General features: G+C 42.9%; 1 protein-coding gene across 5 annotated transcripts in view; it reads left to right on the top strand.

The window, feature by feature from the left end:
• Positions 1-15,855, top strand: part of bcl11bb (BCL11 transcription factor B b) — a 29,052-nt gene extending 13,197 nt beyond the window's left edge. For all 5 annotated transcript variants that reach the window (XM_057017771.1, XM_057017766.1, XM_057017769.1 and 2 more), the window contains one exon: positions 10,746-15,855. In XM_057017771.1, the coding sequence (XP_056873751.1) occupies positions 10,746-12,808 (2,063 nt within the window). In that variant the 3' untranslated portion in view covers positions 12,809-15,855. The remainder of the gene's footprint in view (positions 1-10,745) is intronic.
• The last annotated feature ends 7,694 nt before the right edge of the window (positions 15,856-23,549 follow it).

The following is a 23,549-nucleotide window of genomic DNA, read 5'->3' as shown; positions in this document are numbered from 1 at the left end:
TGTGATTAGGGGTTATATGGTGGCAGTCGTGTGTGCACACATGCGCGTGTATGCGTGCGTGTGCGCCAGTGTTTATGGTTCTGCGTTTCTCTGTTGTGTTTATGTGCTCTGACACGAGTGTTTTGAATGCATGCCAGGGAATCCATCTTCTTGTGTCTGCTGTTAGGCATGTGCGTCTCATTTGTGCGCGCGTGTGTTGGAGAGTTTGTCTTTCATGGTTTCCGCTAGTGGCAAATGTTTCATTTTTATTATTATTATTTTTTTAACTACAGGGAAAAAAATGGCACTCTTAAAAAAAACACATTTGCAAAATATCCCGATGACATCATTCATCAAACAATGTGTTTATATGGATTATTTGAAAGTCTTTCCCTTAAAAAAAACATTCAAATGATTTGCATAATCTAGGATAAATTCTGCTTTTGAAATATGTTATGACTTAAATACAATAATACAGCTGACAGTCGGTATTGAATAATTCATTTTTCACTCATTGTTTGCAGGCAGATTTTTTTTGTGGTTTTGACACTCCTCAGACCAAGAAAGGAAATATTTAATTGCAGGATTTATACAGTGATCTTATGAAAAAAGCAGAAAAATCTCACTCACTAATCATTTCCATTAGCATTAATGAATTCTCTATTAATTCTCTGCATGCGTACGTTAGGGTTCAAACACATCTGTGTGTGTGTGAGTACAATTACAGTATACATGTTCCTACCTGTGTATGGGCCTCTAGAGTTGTTGGCTCATAACATTGAGCTTCAGACAGGACCACCCCAGGGGCCGTCTGATTCTGCTTGTGTATGTCTGTCTGCTGCATCCAGCAGGGTCACCCGGTTCTAAAAGGGCTGCTGAAATGGGACAGTTTCACACACCTCATACGCACAAGTGCATACACACCTTTCAGGAAAAGGTAAACATTAATGCAGAACAACACAACATCTATTTGTAAGACACAGACAAAAACTACACACTTGTACACACAAAACACGTGTGCATGCAGGAATGCATACAATGGCTCCCAACTCGCATCTCCCACCAAACACAGCCGTGCGCACACACACACACACACACACCACAACACACACACACACACACACACACACACACACACACACACACACACACACACATCTTAAAGGCTCCCACATGAAGGCATCAAACGCTGCAGCCAGCTTTATAGCACTCATATGGCAGCAGATTTGATATTTTCCTACCACAGCGGGGGAATAAAACTCGCCACTAATTTGGACTGCGAGCGCCACCGCTAACTTTCAGCATGTGCCGACTGACTGTGTCTTCCAGATGTGTGGACTCTTTGCTCCTTAACAGCCTTACTTAAGAAGCATTAGAAACCTCACACCCTGTTCCTGCTAGCATGGAGTGATGATGGCGTTTTGGTATTGAACACAAAGCACGAGGCTTTTGTGTGTGCGCGACCGCCCCGCACAGTATGAGCATGGTGGTTTTGCTGCAAGGAACCATAAGCTGTCTCGTGTCAGTACAAATCTATGCATAAATTACATCAAAATTGCTATAATCTAGGCCATTTGACAGCTCAGTTGCATTTATGCAAACTGACTTTTGATAACAGGTGTACTTTCATTGGTGCGGAGTAATTCTAGGAGAAAGAACATACAGTAATTACAGTACAGTTATGTAAGCTACAGCGCGTACATTTTAACAAATGCAGTCCATAAATGAGGACCTGCTCAGAAGACGGCTCCTCTATTTTTTTCTGAACCCTTTAAAAAAAAGTTTTGGGTTTGGAAGAAGAACATGCCCTGAAAACCCTCATAAGCCTGTGTGTGGTGAGCTATGATGTCTAGCAAAAATTAGTGTATAATGTGTCCTTTTCACAAGCAAATGGTGGAGATGCTCTGACCGAAGCACTTCACTTACACTTTTCTAATGGAAAGTACAGCAACATTTGCCATTGGGGGAAAAAGGCCACCATTAGTATTTGTGAGAGCAAAAAAGTGTGCTTGTTAGCCAGTCAGGCAGGAGTAATCCTACTTGCTCCTTTGTTGTTGTTCCTTTCCTCTTATCTTATTAGCGTCTGTCTCTGATTGGGTGGGTTTGTGTGAGAGGAAAATGAGGAGACAGCAGTTATGGCCGTATTTTCCTTTTACAAGCTTCTTCACCGCGAGAGATATTGAAAGCCTTTCATGCTACACTTACGAGTCCCCTTATTTCACCCACTTATTTGTCTCAAGCAATTACTAAGAGAGAGAGGGAGAAAAGTGGACACGGTCGATGATGAACGTGAGCTGCCTCCATGTCCGTTTATCACTTAAATGTAAAGCAGTTGTGTGTAAAGGGCAGTGTGTTCTATGTAAGGAGCAATGGCCATATTGATGTAATGCTGAAACATAATATAGTATTCTGTCATGCTTGTCTACAACTATAAAGTAAAAACATGGGTGTTAATTTTATTTACAGGCCTTATTACATATACATAGATATATTTAATCTGAATAAGCATCATCTCAGAGCTCTGAACTGTTTTAAATAGACAATAGCAATTGTGATTCTTGTCGAAATGCTATTTCAGTTTGAATTTCAGCTATTGCATTCTTCACTGCAATACTGTCTTTATGAGTGGAGGCTCAAATATCAGAGAAGCACCTCAAAATGTTAACAAAATCAAGACTGCGTCCAGGAGCCTTTCACAAAAGATTTTGTGTCGTCGGACCTTTGTGTTCGTGGCAATATTATTCCCTTTTTAAACAAAAATTGCGCTTTTCACTTTAACTCCTAAAAGTTCCAACTAAAAGAAGAAAGAGGGAACATCTGCTCTGCTTCTCGGGTTGGGTCATGACAGTGGGCTTGCTCTGTCATGTCCAAAGATGGTATTGTAGACAGGGGAGTTAACCGCTTAAGGTTAAGGGACTCTGATCTCCCGTACACTGGCGTAATTCATACTTTTTCCAGAAAGACCTCTTTTTCTGTGTCTGTCTTCCCCAGAGGAGAGCATAGCAGAGCCAAAATGAAATAAAGCCTGAGATGTTATCAGGGTGATTGGTGCCAACGGAGCTTGTCTGGGCCTGTGGTCTGGTGGGGCAGAGCTGGCCCGTACCAGCATTTATATGAGAATGTGTGTGTGTGTGTGGTGTGTGTGTGTGTGGTGTGTGTGTGTGTGTGTGTGTGTGTGTGTGTCCTACAGGCACTGGATAGATGAAAGCTTTCTTTAACCATAAGCTATGCAGGAGCCATGCCAGGAGCAGGAAATGTATCAGCGTGATAACAGGCAGAAAGAAGTGAGAAAGAGAAGGAAAGAAACGACCGAGGGAGAGCGACAGGCAGGGAGAGGGCGAGAGAGGGAGACAGAGGGAGAGGCCACTTGGAAGCCACAGGGGGAGGCCTGAGGCCAAGGACAGCCCTGTTTCATACATACACACAAATGTCATTTCTTAAATATGTGCTGGGTGTGTATGCTGAGAGATGAACCTATGTTCTCCTTTGAGTTTGTACATTTATGGGTGTGTGTCTCATGGGAAGCTTGATACAGGAGACAGTTTGACATACCTGAGTGTGAAGGCTGCAGGACCTATGAGATGGGCGGAGAGAACAGAATTCACCTGGAGACATAAACGTTCAGCAAATAATGTCGCACCGCCAACCATCGTCAAGGCACGGCAGGACTTCACAGACGTGTGTGTTTGTGTGCGCGTGTGTATGCGCTTGTGTGTGTGCGCGCATGCATGTGTGTGTGAGAGAGAAATAGATAACTAACGCGATAGATTAGAAAGACTAAAAAGAAGTGGTGTCGCTTTTGTGCTTCCATTTTAATTATCAGGGTCTATTTAGCAGGGTTTATTTATTGTTAGTAAAAGAGCAAATTAATTATTATCTGAATCTTTCTAAATGTTCTAAGATATTTTGAAGATTTAATAATTAGCCCTGCCAGCGGTCTTAGCCTTTGAAATAAAACTGAAATAGATTTTTTTTTTTTTTAACATAAATACACAGTTGAACCGTCTGTGAAATTAACGCTCCTGACTTTGTTAGAAGGAGAGCGCGACCCTTTTAAATGCTACAAATCACAAGAGCAGCCGATGTCACGGAAGAGCGTTTCCACCTTGTTTCTGCAGTCCACTGATGACAGGTCCCCAAACGAACGCAGGCTCTTAGAATTAACGTGAGTGAAAATAGCAAACCTAATAAAAAGAAGCATACTGTCAACTGTAATACCTAATAGAACAACATTCTAGTGACTTAAAAAAAAAAATTACTCCCAAATAATTCCATGACAACACAATTTTATCTGTAAATTAAGAAGAGGAAACGGGATATTAAGGACAAATAATTGCTTTCTATTTTTAATCAACAGCTGGGTGCAGTTTCTAGTAGCTCGTGAAGATTTATGTCCCTTGTATATCCTGTATGTAGATAAAATGCAAGCAGTTGGTTTTCTCTAACTGAACCTAAAGTCTGTGGTCAGGGGAAAACTGCTCGCTGCCTCCGTCAAAGATAACAAAAATACACTCAACAGCACCTCTAACAGTCACTAATGAACACATTATGTTAATTCGGGGTGAGTTGGAGAAGAAAAAGAAATATATAGCCACAGCTTTTCTGTTTTTTGAAAATCTGTTTTCTTTCAAGAATCTTATTATCAAAGCTAAGTAACAGTATTAGTAACTTAGATCATAAATGTTTTCCAGTCAGTGAGATGGACTCTACGCCATGTCTGAAACATGCACGGGGCAAGTTTTATAGCGGCCTGATTGGGTTGGAAAGGCCTGTGTGTGCTTCATTCAAGGCAGCGGTGGTATTTTCCTGTGGGCGGCTAGTTAAGTGGGACTGCCTGCTTGGCTCCAGTGGGTAAAATCCAGCTGGGGACCATTACTACCACTGAAAGCATATAGCACCCTGTCACAGGATGGTAGCCCTGGCATACAAACACTGAGCATACGCATGCAAACACATGTGTAGAGCACAAGCAGGGTACCCCTTTTATATTCCCCGAGTCTGTGAAAGAACACACAGACACACACACACTCACACTCACTGTGTGTGGAAGTTGAAGCAATCTTTCAGCTGCTTATGACAGGCAGAAGAGATCACTGTATGTATCTATGTTTAATTTAATTCTGTTTTGTTTAGATGACCATTCAAGGGGAAAAAAGCACAACACAATACATTTCCATGCGCTGTTTGTATAGAATGATTGATCCGATGAAAAATTTAATAAACCCACAAAACAGAATTCGGGTGTCACTCACATGTCAAAGTCAATTTCCTACTCACTGCCAGTGAATAGGAAATTAACTTTCTGGACAAAGTGAGAGTCCCCAAGGGGTACGACTGGAGCTCATTTGGATGTAAAACCTCAAACAAACAATGTGTGAGTGCACAAATTCGGTCTTCATTTTTTTGTCAGAGCAGCTTGAGTGTTTTTGTCTTTGATACGTTCGACCATCCATCCACGTTTTTAATGTTTTCTTCTTTTTGGTTGTACCAGCAGGGAACTTTTCTTTGTATTTGTTTGCAACAATAGATGTTTTATCCCTTAATTCAGCATGCCTGCAGCCCAACATTTCTACCTAGATGACGCCATTGATTTGATAGATTGATTTTTCTTTTCATTGTACAGTGATGTGTGCTTTTCCCGCTGCTATGTGGTGGTGAAAGCTTGATTAGAGTTGTTATAATGTTGCTTAAAAGGACACGCAGGTTTCAAATAAGTGCAGTTTAATTGTTTTTCTTTTTCCAATATTTTCTGCAATGTCCCCCCAATCTTTCCTTTTTTTGCTCTAACATCTTCTCTACCACAGGCATGACTGAGCGTCATCCGTTTGTCAGTGTCACATGATATACAGCAGACCCCACAAGTGTGCACATATCCCCCCACCCCCCCAAAACATAGAGGCACTGGGACCAGTTAGAGGCTGATGGTGATGAGTCAGGCTTTAAGAAATGCCACAGAGAGCTTAGCTAATGCACTTTATGGAGCTCCCTTTTTCTTTTCATTCTCACCCCCACTCCTTTATTTGTTTCACATTGCTCCCTCCTTTGCTTTGGTCCAAGGAGCGGAGCCAAAAGTCGTAGCTCTTCTCTGACAGAGAGGTCTTTCCAGTTATTTTTCACATCCTGTCCCCTGCGCCCTCGCTGGGCCAGCTCTCCTCATGGCAGTAACGTGCTCCCTCGGTCGAACTATACACGTGGGCCTCTTTCACTCGCTGTTGTACAGCTGGTCTTGTTCGGTGAGTGTGCATGTGTGCGTGTCTGTGATCAAGTTGTTGGAGATACCCGATCCCTTTTATTGTTCATTTGACCCGCATCCCTGGAGACATGAGGGTCAGGGTGGAGTGCCCAGATAGCACATACAGGTGCTTAGCGTATGTATGAGGTTGAAGGAAGACAAGGGAGAGGGGAATGTAAAAGATAAATATTATCAGGAAACAGTAGATGCCAGCAGCAACTGTAGTGCATCTATAACTGTTACTATATATTGGGTAAAAAAAAAGACTCATAAGGGTGTCCAATTTTAATAAGAAGTCTTAAGAAAGCTCTGTTGCTTTAAATACTCTGTACTGTCAAGCATTTTAGCTGGACAAACACACGTACACTCATAGACACACATGCACACATTTATTGTTAGCAGACCAAAGCTGGTTTGAGTTAGTGTGGAGCCGGTTACATTGTTTGAGTGCCTTACCCCCTGCTTGCTACTGCCACCGCAGTCTCTTATCTTCACGTCGTTCCTCAATTTATCTCTTTTTTCTACCAAAATCTGAATGACAGTCAGCTTCTGCTCACCAGCGTCGTATAACATAGATGTCGGGGGTCCCTTGTGAAACACACCCACAGTCATAGAAGCTTGGTCTCCTGATTAGCTGCCTGCATGACAAACGAGCCATCAGAGCAGTAGGGAACAGAGCTGAAGGAAGAGGAGGGGGTGCAGGAGCGGACGGATGGGAGATGTAAGGTGGTAGAGAGAAGCAGAGGTGTAAGGGGTGGGGTTGGGAGGGCTAGCATGCGAGGTGAGGAGGCTGGGACCCCTGGGGACCCCTAGATCACAGCCATGCTAATGAGGAGCTGCTTTGCCAGCAGCAGAGGTGTCAGCTAACCCCTGACAGGTGCACACATGCATACTCCCAGGGCTTGTTCCATGCGTGCATGTGTGTTTGTTTGTGTGAGACGGGTTGCAGGGGTAGGTTCTGTCCCACTGGCCTCGCCTGCGGGTGGCTTTGTTCAGTATGCAAATCTGTCACCGAGGCATTCTGTCACCTTTGATGGAATGCTAGAGGAGTCCGGTGAGCTTGAACCACAGAAGTGCCGCCGCACACACACATTTACACACGTCTACTGCGGAATATTTTGCGCATCCAAAGTCACCCCCTTGTTAACAACCTGTTTTATGTTGTTTCTCTGCAGCAACGGAAACATTATTCCTTAAACCTCAAACTTCTTCCCCTGCATATTGAATGGTTTTCATTCCGTTAAAGCATCCCTGCCAAATTATCGCTGGGAACTTGTGGGCTGGCGTTGAAATACTGCTTATTTTCAATTATGATACTTTTCTTAAGCTTTGTGAGAGTTAATTTGGCATCAGTGAGCCTTCATTACCATCCACTCACTGTATGCTGTCAGCTGAGAAGCTCCAGTTTGCTCATCTCGTTGAAGGCTCAGCCTGTGGAATTTCTTTTTCTTTTATTTGGTTAGTCTTCTGTGGTCTTATTACAAGTCATTTGGATTAAAACATCTGATAAAAAGCCCAAAAATATATATGAAACGTAAATGCAGGAAGTATGTTCTTTGAAAACATAAATCAAACTCAGACTGGAGGGATCGCATATGTGCACTCCTAAATGAAACCCAAATGCACACATATATACCATACACTGGCATCTACATCGGCCCCTCCGAGCTCACACCCACTTTTCCTCACTGGCCATATGCAAACAGTCAATACTGTGGCTCCCCTTCATTCACTGGCATTTTGTTTGTACTTTTTAAGGCAAAATAATGGCTATAAAAGCCAATCTGGAAAGAATAAAATCTGATGTAAAGCTCAGATCTCAGTCCCTGAAGACTGGGTTAATTGGCTTGGTGGTTTAGTAAAAAAAAACAACCCAGGAGAGAAGGAGAGCATTATTACTGGCCCACCTCAGCTCCATGCATGTGCCAATGTTTTAATAACTTCCTCCAGGCCTCCTGGCCCTTAGCCCTTGTTTTGTTGCATAGGACAAAAAAAAAAAACCTACCCTCCTAATCTGGTCTCAGATCTGTATTATGTTGCTGTCTCTCATGAGAATGTCTGCCGGTGTGGACTGGGCAGAGACACAGAAAAAAGAAAATCAAGGATCCTCAGTTTTTAATGGAATGCCATTACATCCTGACATTCACAACTATAGCAAAGGTAACCCCACCATCACTCCATTTAATTCAGCTCAGTCACATTCACACTGCATGTGGGCGTATGTCAGTGCATGCGTGTCCGTGTGCATATGGTATGCAGGAGCGAATCGGTCAATTAGATCCAGCGGTAGTGACTGCGTGGAAAAGAGAATGTTAACAGTTGTAACTGGTTGTTGACCTTGGCCATCAGCAGTGGAAAGGTCTCCACTAGCATGTCAAATGTATGACTGTAATTACTACAGACTGAAGCGTAACACGTGTAACATGATTCTTTTAACAAAAGCTTTCACTGGCTGCAGTACCATCTATCTATCTATCTATCTATCTATCTATCTATCTATCTATCTATCTATCTATCTATCTATCTATCTATCTATCCATCCATCCATCCATCCATCCATCCATCCATCCATCCATCCATCCATCCATCCATCCATCCATCGTTCGTCCGTCCGTGACAAAGGTACATCGTGTGATGATGAAAGAAAAATATGATGAAAATCCATCAGTCCGTTTGGGATATATGATAATTTATCGTGTAACTATATGATCAAAAAAATGTACAAAATTGCTTTAAATCTTTAATAAAGTGTACAGAACTTAAAACCTGCTCAAGGAACAGAAGTCAACAAAAGGCAGCATTTATTCATTCGCACATCTTCTTTTAGTATTGATTCTCGCTGGTTGATAAGATTATACGCCTCCCAAGTCTATACTGGTCTCAGGGGGCATGTAAATACCCTCTTTGTGCATGTTGCTGTCGATGTATGTATGTGTGTGCCCACAAGTGCGCCTGGCCCCTTACGGTCCCTCCACCTCTCTTCTTGCCCCCTCTCCTCCTCCTCTTCCTCTCCTCTCCCTCTCTTCTCCCCATCCAAGCTGTTAAGCTGTCCAGCTTTCTGTTGCCAAGCGGCCGTATGAAGCCCAGCCAAACTAAACACGGGCAGGCAGCCCGCCACTCACCACACACACATGTGAAAATATACAACAAATGCACAAACGTACATTCACATACGTGTCCATGCGCGCATGCACATATGCACGCGTTGACACACGCATTAGGAGCAGGAGTCAGGTCGCGTCCCACCCCACACAAACAGTGAGAGTGACAGCCACGCCAGATCCCCGCTAATGGCACAGAAAAACAGACAGAATCAGTAAATGAGCCCCTCATTAACTTTCTCTGACCCAGCGTCCCCTGAGGAAATCCAAACGAGTCACACGGCCAAATCAGCTTCCTGTACCAAACACTGATCCAACATCAGGTTTTGCTCATCTGCTCTGCGTGGTACAAACCTGAACGTGTGAGCTAACGGAGGTGTCTCCTAGGGAGAAAGGAGAAAAGGAAGGTGATAATAAAGCATGGCTGCGCACGGCTCTGGGTCCACATGTGTGTTTTGCATTCCATGACAATGGGTGGCTTTTAAGAACTCTTTTTTTGCGCACGAGACATTGGGCAAGAGTAACCTCTCCGTCTATGTTTCCCCCGTGGGCTCCAAGCAGAGACCACTGTACCAACTTGACTCCACTTGTGGTAGCTGCAGATGATAAAGTAGATGCAGATGTCTCTCAAGCAAACACAAGACTGTGGAAAAGCCTCTTCAGCATTAGCCTGGGTTGAATTAGATGGACCTCGAACCGAGCGTCTTTTATGATTCATAAGACGTCCGATGCAAACATGCTACAGTGACTGATAGATTCATTTGGCCTTATTAAGACCTGCCATTTAAGAGCCTAATTTGTCCGGGAGTGATGAACAGGTCTTTGTATGTGTGTATTTATGTGTTTGCGCGTTGGTGTTTGTTCACCTACCGCAAATCACTTTGCAGCACATGTTATTACTTCAGTGACTGAGACTTCTATTTAATGTGGATGCTGTGTTAAGACCAGAGGGGTCTTTACTATTTACACATCATCTCAGTCACCTCTCCTGTATTTTCCTTTTTGTGCCTCTCTTTCTCTAATGCCCCCCGTTCTCTTTTTCCCCACTGGTGTGCTCTTTTCCCCCGTTGCTCCCGTCTCTGTCTCCATATTGAAATGACAGAGTAGACGAGATGGATCTGTATATTAAAGCCTAGCTGACATTAAAATTAGCATAATGTGTTGTGGCCTGGGGGCATTACCTGCCATCTGTATTAGCCCGTAGACATGCACGCCCTCAAAAATTCATGCACTAAACAGAGACAAAGCCCAAGGAAGACCCTCATACAGGCATAACTGGATAGCTGTGATAATAACATAGATTATAATAAATGAAACATTAATATTATCAGCAACAAAGTGTGTGTTAAAAGAAAATTGAACATTGAAGCCTTGGCATTTTTGGATTTGCATTCCACACCTCTAATAACGCTGTTGTTTTTCTTTGTCTTTAGATAAAGATGAGCCGTCCAGCTACATCTGCACTACCTGTAAGCAGACCTTTAACAGCGCCTGGTTCCTGCTTCAACATGCCCAGAACATCCATGGCATACGTATCTACTTAGACAACCATCCAGGCAACTGCTCCCTCACTCCACGCATGGCTCTGCCTCCACCTCCATGTGCTGATGCACTCCCTAGGTCTCCTCTCCCTGCTTTCCTCGGTGACACCAATAACCCATTCCACCTCCTCCGCATGGCTGCACCCCTGCTCAGGGAACATCCCCATACCCCAGGGTATTTGGAGACCCGACTGCCTGCGACGCCACCTTTTGTCAGCCCTCCACCACCACCTAGACCTCCTCTGGAGCGGCTGGGCCCTGAAGAGATGGGGCTGCTGTCCCAGCACCCCAGTGCCTTTGAGAGGGTGATGCGGATGACCCCCATGGAGCCAAGTTCCATGGACTTCTCCCGACGTCTGAGGGAATTAGCAGGTAATACAACTAATAACGGTGGGCCCACACCACCTCTCTCGCCTAACCGTGTGCCACCCATGCACCGTCTGCTGAGTCCCACCCTATTCCAGCCTGGTGCCAAGCCCCCATCTTTTCTCAGCTATGCGGCACAGCCACCCACTCAAGGAGGACTTGGTTCTCCCACCCCTCCTGATGCCCAGGGACAGAGCCAGACCCCAGGGAAAGTAAAATCTTGTGAGTTTTGTGGCAAGATTTTCAAATTCCAGAGCAACCTCATTGTGCACAGGCGCAGTCACACAGGAGAGAGGCCATACAAGTGCCACCTGTGTGATCACGCCTGCTCTCAGGCGAGCAAGCTTAAGAGGCACATGAAGACACATATGCACAATAAATCTGGGTCCATGAGTGGCTCACCAGAACAAGGAAATAGAGTAGATGCAGGAGAGGGTGAGGACAAGGGAAGAGATGGTGAGTCAAGAGGGATGGGGATGGACAATGAAGAAGAGGAGGAGGAGGAAGAAGAAGAAGAAGAGGAGGAAGAAGAAGAGGAGGAAGAATTGAGAAATGGGAGCCAGCCAGATTCCAACTTAAGCGAGGACTCACAGGAGTTCAATCAAAATAGAGACAATGGTCCACGACAGTCTCCCGAAGAGAAACGCATGAGTGGAGATAGAGTAAATGACAATGGATCGGTGGGCATCATGAACCCATACAACCATCTGGACAATCACCTGAAACTTAACCCCAACAAGCGAAGCCTGGAGAGACAACCCAACGGGAACGGTGGACAGAGGGACGAAGCAGAGCGACACGGGGAGCTTGAACGGGAGCAGGACAGAGTGCAAAACGAACAGCAAGACCACAGGCCTGCGATGAATGGCAGGATGAGTGTATCTGAAGCAGTCTCCTTTCCTGGGCTCTTCCAGCGTCTGCCCACCCCCATCACAACTCCAAGCCCCTCCAACAACAAGAGAATTAAGATAGAAAAGGAACAGATGGAACTTCCCCCAACCATACCCATTATCTCCCCTGAGAATGTCTACTCTCAGCTTCTTGCTGGCTATGCCGCTTCACGCCAATTCATCAGAGAACCCTTTCTGGGATTCACAGATTCTCGTCAGTCACCATTCGCCACCTCTTCTGAGCACTCATCCTCAGAGACGGGAAGCCTCCGCTTTTCCACCCCCCCTGGGGAAATGATGGAAGGCGGGAGTGCCTCGGGCCGCAGCGGAAGCAGCACCCCTCATCTCCTGCGCGGACCTGGACCCGGCAGGCCCCCCAGCTCTAAGGATAGGAGGAACGATACCTGCGAGTTCTGTGGCAAGGTGTTCAAGAACTGCAGCAACCTGACGGTGCACCGACGCAGTCACACGGGGGAAAGACCCTACAAGTGCGACCTGTGCAGCTACGCCTGCGCTCAGAGCTCCAAGCTGACACGCCACATGAAGACCCACGGGCAGTTCGGAAAGGAGGTGTACCGCTGCGACATCTGCCACATGCCCTTCAGCGTCTACAGCACGCTAGAGAAACACATGAAGAAATGGCATGGCGAACATTTGATGGCCAGCGAGGTCAAACTGGAGCAGGCGGACAGAGGTTAAGCCAGCAGCTACCAGTTCTACGGTCGACTTTGTACACAAGCAAACACTCGCACGCAACATTCACACACATACATATGCACACACAAAATCCTATAACCACTTCTTCGGCAATGCCTCTTGGCTGGATTACTTCTCTCTTAAAAAAAAAGAGACTTATTGATGTTCATCTTTTTCCTGTCACATAAACCTGCCACCTGAGAATACAAACAAAGGGAAACTTTAATGAGAACTTGTCTGGAATGCCCAACTTGGTGTTTCTTGGCATATTGTCTGAGGATTTTATCAGTTACGAATCCATGGAGCCTTTCTACTGTGCAATAATTTCTGTATTTATTGGATTTTTTGTAATGATATTTGGCATGTGCAGGTACATCTTTGTGGGATTTCATATGGAGTTAGTTTTGAAATGTGCTAAAAAAAAATTTTTTTTAAGCGATAACTGGACAGAAGTCTCTCTTAATGCAATTTTTTTTGTTTCTGTTTTACCTTTAAGGAAGCTTATTATCACGTGAGAGTAAAATTGTGTGAAGCAGTTAGATTTTAAAAATTAAAAAAAAGAAATAAATGATAAATAAATAGCTGTTTTCTATATTAATCGCAGCAGCGGACTACAATCCATTCCCTCACACAGGACTAAAGCACTGAATGTCAGCCTGACAATAAAACATAGAGAGGAAAAAAAAATTGAACATTTTCTTAAAAGCCTGATAAATTCTTTTTAATTTATTCACGATTTGTTCCTTTAAATATTGACAAGTAATTTTTTAAAAAAAAAAAGATTTGCATTTATGGTATTGCTGTCCTTCTGTCACACGTAAATTACAGTTGCACTTAAAGAAGATCCCCCTAACTGATGCTCAGAACATTGACAGAACATTGACAGTGTAATTAAACCACTATATTTAATATCTTGAATAAGCAAGAAGGAAAACAGTCCTGTTAATACATTTTTACCTGTTAAGATAGTCATGACTGTACGTGAAAGATGACCTAAAACTAAACAATCAAAAGACCAGCTGCTTATGTCATCCTCACTTTATGCTATGTGTGCTATACCATTCATTATTGCTTTATTGAGACTCGATTACCTCACCCGACTCCCCCACGTGTGCAGACTCAAAGGTAATTTGTTAATCTGTAGCTGCTTCAACAGCTGTATCGGCTTGAAAATCATCCCCCGGTCTCCCGCTGGCGTTGGGTGTGGCTTCCCTCCCCGACACAGGTTGACTTCTCGTGTCCCCTTAAGAGCCACAAAATGGTTTCAAATAGAATTCATATAAATGCGTGCGCTAGTGTGTGTGTTGTAGTCTCTGCAGCGTGCTCTAAGCCTCACTCCGACGGTGTCGTTTCACAGTTCACTAGCTCAGATTCATGCATTAGAGCGGCTTTAAAGAAGGAAGCCTGTTCATTCGCCTCACAAAGTGATATGGGTTTAACTCCCAGTAACAGATTTTGAGACAGTGTGCATGTTCGTGACTTTTGGGGATTATGGTTTTTATTTTCTGCATCGTTCATCCTGAAATGAATCTGGTTTAAAAGGAAAAAAAATGGTTAAATGAGTTATGATAATTTTGCTTACAGCTACAACTGGGGATGGCCAGGGTGACCTTGAGTAGGGGCGATTCTTTTAGTGAAAAAAGGAAGAAAGTTGGGGCTGCAAGGTGAAGTAATGTGAGAAAGGAGCAGGGCCTTGACCAGGGAGGGGAAGAGGCATTTGCTTAAAATTGAAAACATATGAAAAGTGTGTTTTTCTGCTACCCAAATGTGCACCAACTGGCCACATCATATAACGAGACCATCAGAGTGAGACAGGGCGAGCGTGACAGGGAGAGAGGCAAAAAGCCACATGAAAGGAGACTGAGACTACATCTCTCATTCTGGCGCTGCAATTCTCAACCATCAAAATTGTCTTCACTTGAAGGTTCGATTTCCTTTTGTGGCCTATTGTCACTTATTGTCTGCCCTACTTTTTTTAACGATAAAAAGTCGACCTAACGCAATTCTCCAGAAGCGACTCTCCATAAGTTATTTGCAAGAACATCAGTTCAGTCTATTTTCCATGAAAAGCTGCTTTCAGCTTGCTTACACGTGTTGTTGCACGAAGACAGAAATCCAGATACTGCTGTAAATGCACAGTATGTTTATCCCACAACAACTCTGCTCAGAGTTCAGACAATATGAGCGACGCTTTTCAGAAATGTACCACATTCAAACAAGGAATTCCAGCAGAGTTCGAAATTACACGTTCAGTCTTACAGTATGTTTACAGTGTTGAAGTATGCCATTAATGAAATACTCTGTGTAAGTGTTTAAATGATAATAAAGTATTGTTTTCTCCAATGTTCGTTCAGATGTTTTTGAATGCCATAGCAGTTTTGTATGATTATCCTGGTGGAGGGATTTTATCTTCATGTTTCTGTACGATTACTTGTTCACTGTATGGGAAGTAAATTTCTTTCTTTTTTTGAAATATAATATTACAGAACCATGAAAAAAAAATATTTTTTTGTAACAGAAGTGGTGCCATTATTGACTTTAGGTCTCTTTGTCCATTAATTTTTATTGTTTTCTTTTTTTCATCACTATTATTATTTTTTAAAGTTTCCTCTTGTTGGTTTGGTGAAGCTATCCATTGTGGATGTAAAACAAAAGTTTTTTTTTTTTTTAAAAGATCCTAAAGGAAGAACCTTCGGCAGGGGAGCACAATGCTATTGTGCAGGAATGCTTTTCCACATCAGCTTTGTGAAACATTCATGAACATTTTTATTTCATCATGGTTGGTTGAAGGTCTTGTGATGGCACTTGCAACTGTAATTTTAGATACATTTTCATATTTCACTTTTCACAAGTTTCACTTACACTCTTTGTATAAAGGTTTTCTCGGTCTTTCTTTGGGGGGGGGAGGAGTGCATCATTGTGGAAAAAAAAGTGATTTCAGAACAGTACACATCTGCTGTTTTGAAGATATATGTATTTTTGTAATGTGTTGAAAAATCAATACAAGAAAGCCAACACTTCAATAAATGTTGCAATTGCTCTAAGACTAATGCAACTTTTCATTCTGGTTATTTCATTTTCCTTTCTGCTGCAGAATGCAGTAATATTGATGTTTTAGCAATATGATAATTGCACATAATTATCTAGTTAGTTATTTATCAGATAAATTGTTTAATTAGTGTCAATGGAAAGTCAAGCAAAAAAAGTAAATAATTATTTTGTATTGCGTAACGATGATTTTAAAAATAGCAATATCATGGTATTGATATTTACAGCATTCAACTCTATTAAGCATAAATTGGTGGAGAGAGATCTGATGGAAATTATGATATAAATGTAACAAATATACTATAATAAACCAAAAAGTCCTCTTTGAATGGACATTTTTAAAATAATGAATCATTTCCTATTAATTTACTGGAGCACTTTTATTAAAATGACATGATCAAAACTTTAACTCAAATGATATCAATGAGTAGACGTAATGAACAAAATGCTGCTTCCTTCTTACATTTCATTCCTGATGAATTAAGCATGAGTATAGTTCCATCATGTATGCACATCTCTGCAATTGGGAATCAGCGGACAGCATTCCTCACATTTATTCCGCATGATACCGCCCTCACACCATACATTTAAAGATTAAACAAGCGCGTTCACACGCTGGTGTTTTGTCTCAGGCAGGGAGAAAAGTGTGTGATTTTCAGTGCAGACGGTGGTTGTGAGTAAGCTGGTGTTTCTGTTTGGCCACATACTCTTGGACAGGACCGAGATAATAGATGTTATATCAAGCTTTATCAGATTCTGACAAATAACAAAGCGAAGCGGTGTTACTGCTGCGTTTTCCTAGTGAAGACTTTTTTTTTCCTTTGGAAAAAGCCAGAATTATAGGCCTGCTTTTATTCCTAAATGTAGCCGTTGACAGCCTCAGACTTCATAAATGAGTCCTGGCATGAATGTTGGACTGATCAGGTATGTATCAGGCCTGCAGCAGTCAAACCTGTCCTTACTCGGGCCTCCAAGCCATTGGATACTGTTATAGAAATAGTTCAAGCACAATGTGTGTTTGTGTGAGTACGTGTCAGATGTACCTCAAAGGAAAAGTACAAGAGGGGAGAGAAGAGGTGCAACAATAGATGGGGGGGAAGGACGGGTGAGGAAAGACAAGAAGGCTGTGACAAAATCAATCCAGGAGAGATTCCTCACATTTGCCAGGTCTAACCTCAAAAATACAATAATAAGCCATTGACTGTTCAAGAGTTTGAAGACTACAAGAAGATACAAATGAAAATATTCTGAAAATACAAAAAATAAGCTGCTTCAAGTTATTTTTTTTGGTTTTTTTTTACAGGGATGATGATGGATGAAAGGAGATTTGTAGCATAGATCTTGTTGGGACTTTCCAGACACTTTTCCTCTCTCTTTCTGCCCCCCACACTTGCTTGTTCTACGTGTGTGTACGTGCACAGTGTCTGTGTCTGTGTGTGTATGTGAGAGAGAGAGAAAGAGAGCGAGCATGTGTAGTGCCTGGAGGCTTGCATCTGGGCGCCATGTTCACGTAACCGGTCTTTTGGTCAGCAAAAATGTGCATGGTGAAAAGATGTTGGTCTACAGTTTTTATATCGGTCCTTTCAAGAGAAAGGAAATAATCTGCAAAGAGGAACAGATGGATACAAAAGGACAACCTTTTTTTTAATCAGTTTAATTTCATCAGATTATCTCTGCATTGACCGCAGTAGTGAAGCTATATTTAAATGTTGTATAATCTACGCTCTTCAAAGGCTCCTAAAACTGATTACTTTAATAACGACTAAAAAAACTCCTACTTTTATTGCGCATTCAGGTAATATAACAAATCATTTGATTGCAGAAATATGCGGTGAAATGCCATGACTGGCACATGAGCTGGTGGCCGTATGGACATATGAGTCTGTACGTCTGCTTTCCAGCACTGGCAAGATGGCAACAGTCTGAACCCAAAATTTGTTGGCATCACTTTTGAAGGGAAAGAAGTGAGAACTGTACATCTTTATTTGTGACAACAAATTGACATGTTAAGTTATGACTATGTTTTGGGCAACATCGCATTATTTTATATCCCCAAGCATGTTATTATATAGCATATTCTGGCAGACCGTGATGCCTATACACGCCTCTACTTTCCATATAATCACAAACCACACGCAAATGCGTGTTGACAGAAACATTCAAGCAACTTCTGTGCCACCCGCCCAGCTTGTACAGCTCACATGTGTCTCTTTCAGATGTACTTCCAAGCGGGCCCCCTCCTGCTCGCCCATCCATGTGGGAGAAATGTGGTCCGTTGCACCAGCGCTGAAGAGGTAACGTATCTTCTTCACCAGAGGGCAATGGGCAGAGGCCCGCTTCAAGCAGACAGTGAGTCGCGGAGCAGGCGATGGGAAATCATGGTTTGGAGTAAAACCATGTCCTTGGGAAGCAGGGTGTCAGCAAGGATTGCAGGATGCATCCTCCGCCACGCTGAACCACAAAGCCACCACACAGACCCTGTTTTCCACTGAATCACAGGGCTCAGGCCCCACTGGCCTCTGTGTAGATATCCAGTTACTAATCTGCCAATCCTGACCAGTACACAGTGAAATGACACTGCCCTCCCAGTTAGAAGGCAAAGATATGGAGCAAATCCAGCCCAGCTGCTTGGTCCTTGGTAAAAGAGGGATCGAGGAATGTATGTAGAGCAATTTAGATGATGGTCAGGAGATGGGGAGCAGTGTGGTGGACTGTGGCAGCTCAATGGCTATGAATTGTGGAAGATCTTCTCTCTGGCATGAAACAGAACGTGAGGAACAAGGGATTTGTGGTCATGTCAAGAGTGCATCTATAGAACAGGAAACACAGGTTTTTTTCAGGGGGAGGAAAAACACTAAAGCCACCCAGTGGGAGGTTTTGGTCTTCTACGACACAAACATGTCATCAACCATCAAAATACCACTCATCTTCAAGCAGAAATGACAACTTAGTGTTGATATAATTTTCTCCCCTGTATTCAGAAAATTCCCCAAACAAGAGTTCATTGACATGGAGGATATGTGGTCATTATAGTTTCCTTTATTTCTTAAAAAAAGAAAAAGAAAGACTGCACTGCAAACCGAGGAGAGTCTTTGTTTACACCGTTGGCATGACGATATTTCATCAGTCACGTGTGAGCATAGAGTGTAACCTGACCACCTCATTCTAAATATCCCAGTGAGCAGCCACAGCACAGCTCGGAAGGACGAAAGCCACGGTCCAATACTGAAATTAAAATGTTTTTGGTTGTGGGGGGGGCACTGGAGAACCAGGAGAAAACCTCGCAAGCATGGGAGGAACATGATAATGCACAAGCAGGTCCGGAGGCAGGATCGCTGAACCCCAGCATACCTTTGTCATTTGGATTTGAGATGCAGTTTGGGAACCAGAGACGCCTGCGAGGTGCCGTTAATGCAGATATGGATGAGTTGTTAGCAGAGCTTCGCAGTCAATCTCGATGTTTCACTGCTTTTTATAAGTAAATAATTAAGATAAAAATGAGCAAAGGATTAAAGGGTCAATAGGAGTGTGTTTTGGGAGATGTGTTTTCTCAATTTAGGCAGAAGGACACAAGCTAATCTTAAAAGTTTAATCTTGCAATTATGAGGACAACAACGTACTCTGGTCTCTTTTTTAAATTTACGTGTTTCTGCTACATTCCTCGAGACTAAACATCCCCCCTTCCTCCCGCTGCTGTCTTGTGTCCCTCTTTTTAATTTCACAGCCTCACTTTCTCTCTTCTCCGTGCTGGAATTCCACTGGCGATGGACCTCCCAGGTGGGACCAGACAGATGCAGGTAGTCACTACTGGGATGGGAAAGCTGCCCTCCTCTCACCAATCCCACACCTGCCCCTTGCCTCAGGGGGGTCAATATCATCGTTGGCATTGGACACATGCTCGTCGTCGTGCGATATTAAATCTTCTTATTTGATTTGGACTGCAATTATGTCATAAAAACAAACTGGCTGTGAAGCTGTAGCCCGCCGGTGTGATCTACTTTCATCAAGTACAGACTAGCTTAATTATAGTGTGCACCATACACCCATCTTTCACTGGGGCAGTTTTTCCTACTGTTTCCCTAAGCCACTGCATTCTTTTATTGTGCGTTAATCACAAGGCAATTTGGCCGTTCACAATGGCTGGAGGTAGACGTTAGCACTGGTCTGTACACATCCTGCATGTTCCAGAGAAAAAAGGCAGGAGTTAAGCAATCCTACATGCTAATGAAATCTGAAGCCTCCACTATTTTGTGGTCTTTTTAATTGCATGCTTTTCACACACCAACAAGATATTCAAGTGTGTGGAGTCTCAGATAAGAATAAAGGATTTGCTCTTATTTGTGTACTTTGTATTTACCGCGTGAGGTTAGACAGATTTAAAATTCGAAAGTAAATGACCAAATCTAATCAAAAGAAATCACGCTGACGTTAATGACTGTAAATAAAACTTAGATTCCCCTGATCGGATGTAATTTCTGTTTCATTATCTTAAGGCAGAGCCTTAACACACTTTAAAGGATAGCATTCATGAATGAATACTTACGAATTTTATGACCGTCATATATATAATTTCCTCACTGAGCACCAGCTTTTTTGTTTTTTAATCAGGACTTTACAGCCAGACGTCTGAAATTCACGTTTATGCGGGCCTATATTTGCCACATGGCTAAGTCAAACCAGATTTCTGTGTTCACACCCACAGAAGGATGCCAGATGCCAAAATTGCAGCATATGGCAAAATGTATAGATGGTTTTTTTTTTCCTTGTTTCATGCATTATGCCTTTGGAGCTTCAAATGGTTCAAGGTAAACACAGTTGCCCAGCTCTTTGGAGCAGGCGGCAGGACAAAAATCTGGAAGCATCTTATTGCATTAAATTTTAGAAGGTCAGCAGCTCAGAGCAGAGGACATATCAGGGACGCCATTTTGGACAGACATTTCTCTCCCTGTGGATCATTGTTTGTCCCCATACCTCAAATGACCATTAGATAAAAAACCAAAAAGTTTGTTGCTTTGCCAACATTAGAGGTGAAGAGATTCACTGCAGCCACACATTTCATAAAAAAAGTCAGATTGATTAGGAAACACCCGGGGGTGGGGGCACGAACCAAATGTTGTGCTGCGTGTCAACGTGGACGGTAAACACACTCTGCTGATGCTGCTGTTGTGGCTGGAACAGACGGCTCTGGCCTCCCTGCAGAAACCATTACACCACTGGAGGGAGTCATAAAGGTGATTAACAGCTGCTTCTAATTAAAGATCAATGGAGAGTCTGAGGTCATTTGTTATATGAATTAGGGCGACCACTGTCCATTAATGGCGTCGGGCAGTGTCACTGTTAACAGCACAGCAGTTGATTCACACTTGTTTAAGGCAGCTGAAGCCCAACTATACATCACAACTACTTTGCTTTATGGGATGTATGCACATTCGCTCAGTGTGGATAAAAAGTGCTTCTACCCTGGCAGAACCCCAAATGTGTGCAAGCGTGTGACTTTTAATGCTTAAATTGCATCAGAAGATGGATAGGTAAAAGGCATTTAACAATAGGGTTGAAAGCCCAATGTGCTATGGGTGAAGACGGTAAGGATGCGGTAAAACATATTTAAAATGTGCACATTTATTAAAATGCACCAAGCAGAAGTGTCGCACCCATTACCTTCTGAATCTTCTGTGGCTGTATTGTGTAGATGCTCCAGTGTTAGCTTTAGAATTAGCCAATCCTTGCTATAAAGTTACAGTTTAGGTTTTAGGTTTTAAGGGTTGGAACAAATTCTTAACCACCCAGTTGGGCTTGGTTGGAAGTCAGGCGGAAACACTGTTGCAAAATCGCCACACAAAAAGTCTGATTAATGTTATTTTTCTCCAGTCATGGTCCAGTCACGTCTCCTCGGAGTTTCAGGGAAGCCGGAAAATGAGAATACTGAACAATCTGGAACATGTAGTCACATAAGGATAATGACACCCAGTTCATACCAGCGGCTGAGTTGTTGAGGGTGGGTCTGAAATGCAAGATCGACTTTTTTTCTTGTTTTTAAGTTGAACGACTTGACACATTTGGTTTGCAATATGGACAAGTTGTGTTGTATCTTTTATTCTTATTAGCAGGACAACTTTGACCAACATCATCTATTGAAGGAGCCGATTAACTACATAACTGCCTGAAAAATCTTAACCTATTTGAAAGCGACACATCCAGTCATTAAGCTCATACTCTATACTCAGCTTGAGACTCTGCCAAATGTGCCGTGGTTCTGCATTGTGACAATTTCCGGCACTTCAGATGTGTATTTCCTGGCTTTCTAATCAGAATGCTATTTTCTATCTCAAAAGGGGCTCTATTCAGCCCGACATTAACAGCCCTCGTCTGTGATAATGTCTGCGCTTTGGGCCATAGGCCACCAGCTGCATCCACTTGTCAGGCTTTGGTGCGGATGCCCCGTCTGTCTGCAGTGGCGAATGAAGCTCATGGACTAAATTGGCACTTATTGTGCGGGATGATTTTTCGTACACATTTTTAAATGCGCCTCGTACAATTTCTTAGCGTAGTTTAATTACATCTGCTGGCAGCCATCTCAGATTTTTGAAATTGATTTAAACGCAACGCTAAGGTCCCTCTTGTAATTTAAATCTTGGAGTGGCCAGTGGAGACCAAACACAAAACGTTATAGATCTTTGTTATCAAGCCCAAATACGCCCAAGCAATTTATCCAAATCTGCTGGATTTTCTGTGCATCATATTAGTTCCTCATTCAAATGAAATGAAGAGAACTCAATTATAATGGATCAATAATTCAGCATTCTCAATTATGCTTTAATTGTAAGAAGCAATATCATCCAATCTTATTGTTTGGCTAGGTGTTGTTGCTCTGCAGAGCTTTAGCTGATTGTTTCTATGAGATTAGAGCTGTGTATCAATAAAAAAAAGTGGAAAAAAATATCAGGCAATGTCACAGAGTCTTGGACAACCAGCAAGACACACACACATAATACAAGGCCACACACACTCAGACACACTCCGAAGTACACACACGAATTCTTAATGACACAAACACATAACATAAAGCCAAATGCTGCCACTAAAATTTGCATGGTGCTCAGTAATGCATTAGTGAACATCACTTGGCAATCTGTTCATACGGGCTTAATTGGATTTTAATACCGCCTCTGATCTTGTTTTCTAATTAACGGCGGTGGCTGGCAACCAAGCAGAACCATGCACCCAGCAACACCTTTGATCCCGGCCATATGGAGTTCCTCCAAGCACGCTGGGGATGTAAAAATCCCTCACCTAGATGTAGGCGAACAACAGGCCCCCGAATCAAAATGGTAGGGGTAAGGAGAAGGAAGGAGGGTGGAGAATGGAGGAGTGCGTCAAGGAGGAGGGCAGGGGCTGCAGGAGGCGGTGATGTCGAGGGGGGGCAGCAGCATGTGTCATCCACACATCCTGGCAGCATTGTTATTGATTAATTTTTCTCACGATCACTCGCGATCACAATACATAAAACATGAGGGGCTGGGGGGGTTGGGTATCTGTACACCTTCATCCGAGCTGCCATTTGACACTACATTACTTGCTATGTGGAAATGCCAATAGCTTTATTAATTTGTTTACTTCCCCCCTCGTGGCCACTGCTTTATGTTTTTGATGAAGGACTGCCAATAATGTGTCCTTTTCTAACCTTGATTTAACTGCT

This window comes from Takifugu flavidus, chromosome 19 (genome assembly GCF_003711565.1).
Source record: "Takifugu flavidus isolate HTHZ2018 chromosome 19, ASM371156v2, whole genome shotgun sequence".
Lineage (NCBI taxonomy): Eukaryota > Metazoa > Chordata > Actinopteri > Tetraodontiformes > Tetraodontidae > Takifugu > Takifugu flavidus.
Note: the sequence above shows the minus strand (reverse complement) of the source record. Positions and strands in the feature narration are given on the sequence as shown.